General features: G+C 49.1%; 1 protein-coding gene across 1 annotated transcript; it reads right to left on the bottom strand.

Moving 5' to 3' along the window:
- Nucleotides 1–7,676: 7,676 nt before the first annotated feature.
- Nucleotides 7,677–8,552, bottom strand: DEFA4 (defensin alpha 4). The gene is made up of 2 exons (XM_012457325.1): nucleotides 8,381–8,552; nucleotides 7,677–7,798 (listed from the first exon to the last, which is right to left on the bottom strand). The coding sequence occupies exons 1-2, from the start codon at nucleotides 8,550–8,552 to the stop codon at nucleotides 7,677–7,679; spliced, it is 294 nt and encodes a 97-aa protein (XP_012312748.1).
- Nucleotides 8,553–9,014: the final 462 nt, after the last annotated feature.

Raw genomic sequence — 9,014 nt, 5'->3', positions numbered from 1 at the left:
GACAATTCTCCTGCCTCAGCCTCCTGAGTAGCTGGGATTACAGGCACGCGCCACCATGACCAGCTAATTTTTTGTATTTTTAGTAGAGACAGGGTTTCACCATGTTGACCAGGATGGTCTCGATCTCTTGACCTCGTGATCCACCCGCCTCGGCCTCCCAAAGATTACAGGCGTGAGCCACCGCGCCCGGCTGAACTACTGTTGTAATACTGACACTTTGAATACGCTGGCTGCCGGCCCTGGAAGGCTGGTGGCCCCGTCTCTAACCAAGTGTGGTGATGTCATTACCTCCTGTGCTGGCCACAGGGCTGAGGACCTGAGCCCGGGGACCTCTGCTCTTTCTCTGGGGTGGCACCACTGCCGTCCGTGCTTCCTTCCCAGTCTGTGGTGGGGACTCCGCAGCCAGGGTGGGTCAGGTTCTCAGTCTGTGCTGAGGTCTCACCTGGGCCTTGCCTTCGTCTCCCCCAGGTGGCTCCCAAATTCTAAAATGTCAGTTAGACCAGGGTGAGTCTGTATCATCTGGTCCCTTTCACATTTCTTTCTTATTTATTTATTTATTTATTTATTTTAAGACATGGTTTCACCATGTTGGTCAGGCTGGTCTTGAACTCCCGACCTCAGGTGATCTGCCCACCTTGGCCTCCAAAGTGCTTGGATTACAGGTGTGAGCCAGTACCCCCGACCCCCTTTCACCTTTCTTTCTGGGCTGCACCAGAACCTTGGCAGAACTCTGTGGTTTAAGCACAAAACGGTGCTACATCTCAAAGTCGTCCAACACTTTCACTTCCACCCCCACCCTCCCGCCCCCAGCCCAGTGTCCTGGACCTGCCTCTAGTGTCAACTCTGAGTGTAGACACAACTTAAACTGTTCTTTCATGCACATGCAGTTAAACTTACAGACTCTCAGCAAGAGCCTTGATGCCCTCGAGCTGGGTTAAATATTCTGGGGAAGCTGTGGGTGGAGGTGCAGGTGTGGGCGTGAGAAGAGAGAGGCCTCCAGGAGCAGAAAGGATACTCCCACACACGCTGAGGCTGTCTGGTGGCCCCAGCAGACACAGCGTGTGTGGACCTTGGGCAGGCCCCTGGGACATGGTTTTGACCCGGTAGGGAAGGGCCGTCATGGTGCCCTCCAGACCTACTCACTCCCCAAAGGCACCACCTGTTAATGCTATCACCTGGCGGTTTGATATTTCAACAGATGAATTTCCGAGGGACAAAAATATTCAGACTGCAGCACCATCCAAGACAGGAAGTGAAAGATACCAGGTTCTTAGGACCTGGGCCCAGCAAATGGCATGGTGCTTAGTCAGGTGTATTCTATTGGTGAAGATGTCACCTGACTTAGATTCAACAGGAAAGAAGTAAACCTCCCTTTCTGTGGGAGGAGAGTCCAAGAATTAGGGCCACATTTTAAAACAGCCCAAGAGAGTTATTCTTTCATAGTTTTTTGTAAAATCGCTGCAGGCAACGATGTCAGACACATAGACAGCTTGTGAGAGGCGGCTGGGAAGGGCAAACAAAGGGCAGGGGACTTGGAACTCCCGCCTGTCCCAGCTGGATCTGCAGGCCCAGGAGTTGCTGTGTGGCACAGGCAGCACCAGGACCCTCCCTGCAGGGAGGTGGACAGAGGGCTGAGGGGAGGGGAGGGAAGGGCGGTTGAGGAACACAGCGTGCGTGTTAGCGTGGGGCAGAGCGGGGCCTGCGTGGGGGTGAGCTCTGAGGACTGTCCATCTCTCAGCTCCTCAAAGTGCACCGCCCTGTCCCTCCCCTCAGCCCTCTGTCCACCTCCCTGCAGGGAGGGTCCTGGTGCTGCCTGTGCCACACAGCGACTCCTGGGCCTGCAGATCCAGCTGGGACAGGCAGAGCTCCCAGTCCCCTGCCCTTTGTCCGCCCTTCCCAGTGCCTCTCACAAGCTGTCTATGTGTCTGGCGTTGTTGCCTGCAGCGATTTTACAAAAAACTATGAAAGAATAACTCTCTTGGGCTGTTTTAAAATGTGGCCCTAATTCTTGGACTCTTCTCTCACAGAAAGGGAGGTTTACTCCTTTCTTGTTGAAGCTAGGTTCGGTGAGATCTTCACCGATAGAATACACCTGACTAAGCACCATGCCATTTGCTGGGCCCAGGTCCTAAGAAACTGGTATTTCACTTCCTCTGTCTTGGATGGTGCTGCAGTCTGAACATTTTTGTCCCTCTGAAATTACTATGTTGGAATATAAACCGCCAGGTGATAGCATTAACAGGTGGTGTCTTTGGAGAGTGAGTAGGTCCGGAGGGCACCTCACAAGTAGGATTAGTGCCCTTATAGAAGAGGCCCCAGAGAGCTCCTTCATTCCTTCCTTCAGGCGAGGAAGTGAGAAGGTGCCATCTATGAACCAAAAAGCTGGTCCTCACCAGTTACCAAATCTGCTGCCGCCTTGAGTTGGACTTCTCAACTTCTAGAACACTGAGAAACACATCTGTTGTTCATAAGCAACTCAGTTTATGGTATTTTTTTTTAAATAGCAGCTCAGATGGACTAGGGGGGCTAGTCACTTTGGGGCCCAGACACTGTGCTTTGAGAAAGCCTTGGTGTCGCACAGGAAGATGAACTGAGTCCACTAGCAACAGTGAACTAGAGAACACAGAACAGCCAGCTTTCTGGGAAAAACCAAAACCCTGATTTTCAGTGTTTGTACATTTCTGTGGTTAAAATCCTCCTAGCTACGAATAGTTTAAAGAGTGTCACACAAACCTCCTCTCTCATGAGCCGGCATGATCTGGCCCCAGCACACCCTGAGGTCCCATCCCTCAGCCCTGTGAGAGCTCCGGGCTGAGCCAGCACTGCTTGCCACCTGTGCGTGAGGGTCTCTGTCCTGAGGCCTTCAGATCCCAGCAGAAGCTCTCCTCGATGCCCGTGGAAGGAGCCAGGCCCCAATTGCCAATGTGTGAGTGAAGCCCTGATCGTGCTGTTTCAATCCACTATGTTTGGGGTGTTTTTTCACAGAGCAGTAGATGAACAGAGGGCATTTTCGCAGTCTTGGTGAGGAGTTGGACTTGTGCATTTGTGTGTGTGTAAACTGCTTCTCTAAAATACTAGTGAAGTAGGCTGGGATCTTCTCACCTTATTCCCAAAGTGTCACAAAGAGCCCATGGTAGTGGGAGCATGAGACTGTGGACTGCTTGGAGTGACTGAAGAACCCCCTTACCCATTCTTAGTTTAAATTCTTCCTGCTGGGAGCAGGGTTAGTATGGGAGTCAGGTGGAGTCTCAACCTCTGCCATCAGTAACAACTCAGAGGAGGGATGGGACTCGGGAGTTGGCTGGAACAACAGGGAAAGAAATAGGGATTTTCTCCAGGAGATTAGCTACAAAGGTCACAGGGAGATGACCATGAATGACATGGGCTGTCACCTGGGGAGAGAGCCCAAAGTAAGATCAGGGGAAACAAAGGTGAAGACCACAGTGTAACTCATGCTTTGAGTCCTTGGATCAAACATTTCGTAAAGCCAGAATTCCTAGGTATGGGAATGAAAATGTTGACTCAGCGCCGGGCAAGGTAGCTCAGCTTGAAATCCTAGCACTTTGGGAGGCCGAGGAAGACTGGCTTAAGGTCAGGAGTTTGAGACCTGCTTGGGCAACATAGCAAGACCCCTGCCTCTTAAAAAAAAAAAAAGTTGACTCAGCTTGACATGATTTCTAATGCTTTACTTCAAGACTCCACTAATATGTCTGAAAAAGATCAAAAATATCAAACTAGGAGAACGTGAGGCAAAGATGGTGCAGGGCACAAGGACAGGAGATGAGAGCAGAGGACAGGTGTCCCGCATACAGCCTGGGCATCGGGCTCCCTGCTGGTTCTCATGCACAGCCCTGGGGAAACAGCCTTATTGATGCTGATCAGCAGGGAAGGAGGATGGCTACATGAGACGCTGAAAGGATAGTGGGTGAGGTCGTGACGGGGAGCTTCATAGCTGATGTTCAGAGCTGGAGGAGTTCCAGGTGCTGGCAGGAGGTATGGGTGGCCCTGGGGTGGAGGGCTGAGGCCAAGATGGGGTGGGGTCACTGTCATCCAGGAGGACAAAGCACTGAGAGGTTGGGAGGGTGACCTGCCAGGTAACATTAGAGTGAAAGACCGTTTCCCATAATCTTAAGTTTCTTAATGAGTTGAGTGGCTTTGAGCAGCAAAGGGAAAAAGTACAGAGGTTTGGAAAGGAGAACACGTAGTTATCTGATTTCTTACGTTCTGGTTCTGCTTGGAAGAGGAGTTCAGGATCTCAAACAGAGAAACAGAAAGGAAGAAAAAAAACACCAACGTCTTGTATTGAAAGGATATCACAAGACTTTTAAGAAATGTCAAGGAGGTATTTACTGAAGACTGTTGAAATAGGTGTCAAAACGTTGCAAGGGGTGAGCCGTTGGACTCATCTGTCCCGAAGCCCAAGGCAGGAATACAGAGGCCCTGGGTGACGCTAGTGGAAAGGTTCTGGCGGTTGTTGGTGGGGAAGTTGAGCAGTGTGATTGGGCCACCTGTGTTTGCTAATTTGTTAGTGGATAGACTCCTATCCTGCCGCAGAGACAAGGCCACCATCCCCTTGGGTAATTACGTCTATAGGGATGAGGCATCTGACTTACTCCTTACTGTTCTACCACTTGAGTTATTCAAAGCAGAAAATGGCCTGTACATCATCAGTAAACATAGAGTGCTTCGCAGTGAACAGTTCTGGGTCTCACTTGAGGCCGAGCAAGTTGCCCAGGTTGTTCAGAGACCCTCACGCCTCTCCCTGAATTCTCTGTCCGTAGAGTTTGCAGCTGTCATCGCCCACCCTAGACTGCAGTAGCAGAAGCTACACGTGGTGGTCCCAGTGTGCCTTTATCCACACAGCGGAGCAGGGATGCTCCGTCCTCCTCTGCCCCTTTCCCTTGAGTTGATAGATGCTTCTCAGCAAATAGGCCCGAATTCTAATCCATCCTTCTCTGTTGCAACAGCAGTTCCTCTTAATTCCGTGGAGGTTGGCCTCCTCCTGCATAGCTCTTGCCCTGATTCTCTGTTCTCTGCCTAATGTTGTGCCTAATCATTCCTTTAATTTATTGAAAGGTTAAACATCTTTATGTTTCAGTTTAAGATTCACCATGAAATCTATCCTTGGCATTACAAGACAGAATGGTCTTTTCTGTCTTTCAAAAGTCCTAATGCTTCATGACGGCGTATGTTCCCCATCATAGCTCCTATATTTTAGTCTTTTTAATTAGTTTTAATTAGTTTTTTAAAGGAATGCTGTCACATGAACTAGACACATGGACTGCTCTACCTCTGTAAGTTTCAGTATTTTTTTGTAAGCTATTTAGGAACAACAATGCAATTTTGTATCAATATAAATTTTAAGTAAAATTAATTTAGTTGGAATTCATTTCTTGATCTTGTGCCATGTATTAGATGGTCATCTATGCACTGTGGGATGATGATGAATAGAACATGCAGCTTCCCTCCCACTGTTTTCAGACAAATGTTCCAGAGAGCAAGTGAAATGCACAGAATGTGAGGTAGCTTAAAATTCTACAGTTAACAATAAAAAGAAGAGGGGGAGAGAGGTTTCCAGGGGGAACGAGTTGCAATTTAAAATTAAGAAATCAGGAAAGCTCTCAGTGACAAAGGGAAGTTCTAGCAGAGACCCCAGCACCTGGGGTGCAAGGCAGGTGGTTTTCTGGGTGAAGTGTAGAAGCCACGTGATGGAGTCAGCCCGGCCCAGTGGACAGTTAGGAGCAATACGCAGAGTTACAGCAAGACCACGTGACTTCAAGTCAGTGGCAGTTACAGGAACCGAAGGAAGACTGTCTGCCCTTCATATCCTGAAACTCCAAATATCACCTTCACCTTCTGTACGAGGGGAAGAGCTTGGACCATTTCTTTGTCAATCACAGACCCATTATGTCTCCCTGGGACCTCTATTGGGTTCCCCAGCTGTGTGGTGTCTCAGTGGGGTGCCTGGACCCCTGAGCTGCCTCTTCAGGCTGGCAGAGCCTCAGTCTGGGGCTGAGGCCTCCTCAGAATCTGCATGGGAACACCTGCTTCCTTCTCCTGGGCTCTGGGTATTGTGGTTGGTGTTGGTGGTCACAGCTGTGTCTCGGTCCATCAGATTGTTTTAATGAAGAATGGGGAAAATCCTACTAGAATCACTGTTGCTTCCTTTGCAAACTGTGGTTTCTCTGTCACTCTTGGAAGTCTTGGGGGCATTCTGTGAATGATCCTCCAGATAAGATGAGCTATGGCTTGAACAGACAAGTTATTTTTTCCAGCATGTGTAGTGGATGCACAAACTGGAACTGCTGCATCCAAAATATAAGAAATCTGTGGCTCAAGCTGGACTTGTCCCTGGGGCTGTGCGGCTATGTCCTCATAGGCCATTGGCAAGCCAGCTTCAACTATTGTTAAAGGTACAGTGGGTTTCCAGGGGATGGACAGAGAGGAGAGACAGGAGGAAGGGCCACATCTCACCTCAGTAAGATGCCAGTCTGGCCCTCAGGGACACTGGGGTTAGGCGGTGACCCTGTCCTCTTGGAGTGGAGGAGGAAGACAGGCTCAGGAAGGTGCAGACCCCAAGTGTGCTGTGCCTGGTGAGGAGGCTGAAGGTGGAGGCAGGACAGCAGGGGGCGCTGTGGCCTTCCTGGCAAATGCTCTGAGCATCTCAGAGGGTGCTCCTGGTTCATTCCCTTTCCCCAGACCTGGTTTCCCGCTCACCCACTGATGTGCAGGATGTTTTGGGGTATCAGAACCTCAGCACCCTGCAGCAGCAACAGAAACTGAAGGTTTTTGGTGAAATGTTTTTTCTCTAATTTTTCCCATTGCCCCTTTGAAGCTGTATTTTCTAAGCAGAATCAGGTTCTCAGTGGCTTTAAGTCAAGCCAGGAGAGTGCACTTTGCAAAGTGCAGTGGAGCATTTGTGCCTGTGCATTTTCTAGGAGTGAAGATGACTTTATGGGTGTGAAATCCAGGTCTTAGTAGACGTGGCTGGAAGGTGCTCGTAGTGAGACCTCTCAGTGTGGGCTGCTTCGCTTTCTGTTCTGTGCATCCTGCCTTTGCTAACAACCTATTCGCTTCTTAATTAAAGTTGTTTCAATGGATCTCATGTAACCCTATGTCTTAAAAGGCAAATGGGTGACCTGGGCACGTTCAATACAACTCCAATATTTTGACACAGAGGATGGTGGTTTTTCCCAAGAAGTAGTGATGTTTGTGAGTAGCTAACCTGATTCTTTTGCCTAGCATGTGAGAGTTGCATTTGAGAGTGAATCTGTTCAAAATGAGGCAGAGTGAAAAGACAGAGCAGTGGATGGTGAGATCAGTGGCATCGTTTGTGCCTTCGTTTCGATTTGTGTCTGAAGCCATGACTCCTCCTTAAAAATTCTAGAATTTGAAACTTCAATTTGTTCAAAAATCTTGATGTGGGATTCTAGCAGGTGCTTTCCAGTGTCTTGACACAGACACGAATCAAATTTCAAGAGGTGTAAACAAAGACATCTTGTTACAAGGCATTTATTTAGGATCAAGAAAGACATTAAGGAGAAAGTAGTTTAGGAGAAAAAACATTTCCTGTAGCACTCGAAGCAATTGATGGGCTTATTCTGCAATCTCAGCTGCAGAAGAATGTGAAGGTCATATCACTGATGATGCATGGCATTCTTTTGGAGAGCAGAATATTAATCTGCAAGCGAGCAGCAGTATGTGAAGCCTATACCACCGACGATGCAGCTCCCAGCACGACGTTCTGCTGGCCGGCAGTACACTAATCTGCAAGCGCAGGCCAAGCCCCTCGTTGAGCCTGGGGACACAGACAGAGCATCCAAAATTGAGCACCACAGTCGGCAGTGGGTGGTAAAGGGAATCTTGGGAAGTCACATGCTGGTTGATGGGGGATGTTGGCTGCATTACAGCTGGTAGCACGAACAACCTCAGCCAATAGGAATAAATACACACAGCAGTGCTGGTCACACAGGATTCGAGACTCGTCCTCCTTTGCTCTCATTTCTGTGCCTCTGCCCCAGCACACACGCCTGAACACACTCTTAAGCTCATCTCCAGTTTTTAAAAGGTTCTCTACAGGCAGAATAACATAGTCTCCCTGTAATATCTACTTGTTTAAATCCATAAAGAATGAGTCAGTCTGTCTCTCCATATCTTAACCCTGGTGAATTGTATAGACATATCTTGGAATCAAGTCTTTGGAGAAAGAAAAATACTTAGGTTTGTTTGGCTCTCTATTCAGTTTGGAGATAAGAAAATCAAGGCCCAGAGATGCTAAGTAAAGCCACGTAAGTGACATCCACCATTGAGACTCGATTCCAGAGCCTGTCTCCCATCCATCCCTCTAGACTCTGTGGCTCTTCATGCTGGCCTCTCTCACCTGAAACCTGAAGAGCGGAGATTTTATCCCATGCAAAGGAAATAGATATGTCCTGGTCTTCGACCCCGCGCTGCTCCTGGCCTGCAGCCTCATCACATCTTGCCTGGAGTGGCCCTGCCTGGGCCTGGAGGGCCACCAGGAGAACGGCAGTGAGGAGGGCGAGGGTCCTCATGGCTGGGGCAACCTGGAGGAGGGCGAGCAGGAGCAGATGTGTGGGGAGGGAGAACCCAGCCTGGGTTTATAGCTCTGCAGGGAGAAGGTGCAGAGACAAGAAACCTTGGCATCCTGAGTGAGAGGAGGTGTACATTTCGGTAGAGAGGGTGTGGGCTCCTTGGCCTTGACATCCCTCCAGTGCCCCTCCGCTCTCCCAGCTTCTTCACATGAAGCTCTATGTTTAGTGTCTGTGCCAGGTTGAAGCTGATGGTGATGATGGGGATCCTGGCATATTTTTCCTGCCTTCCAGAAATGTCTAGTATTTCCCGGTTAAATATTTAATATTCAAAAAAGAATGGAAACAGTGCTTTCATTTAATAATTTAAGGGAGCAAATGACTCTTATTTCCTGGTGATAGGCCCTACTATTCTTTTGAGGTCTAAACACCAGCGCCAGACTTGAATTCCAGTGGGGCAGGGAG

This window comes from Aotus nancymaae, unplaced genomic scaffold (assembly GCF_030222135.1).
Source record: "Aotus nancymaae isolate 86718 unplaced genomic scaffold, 86718_ANA_hifiasm-v0.15.2.pri h1tg000090l, whole genome shotgun sequence".
Classification (NCBI taxonomy): Eukaryota; Metazoa; Chordata; class Mammalia; order Primates; family Aotidae; genus Aotus; species Aotus nancymaae.
The sequence above is the reverse complement of the archived record's forward strand: the minus strand, read 5'-3'. Positions and strand labels throughout refer to the sequence as shown.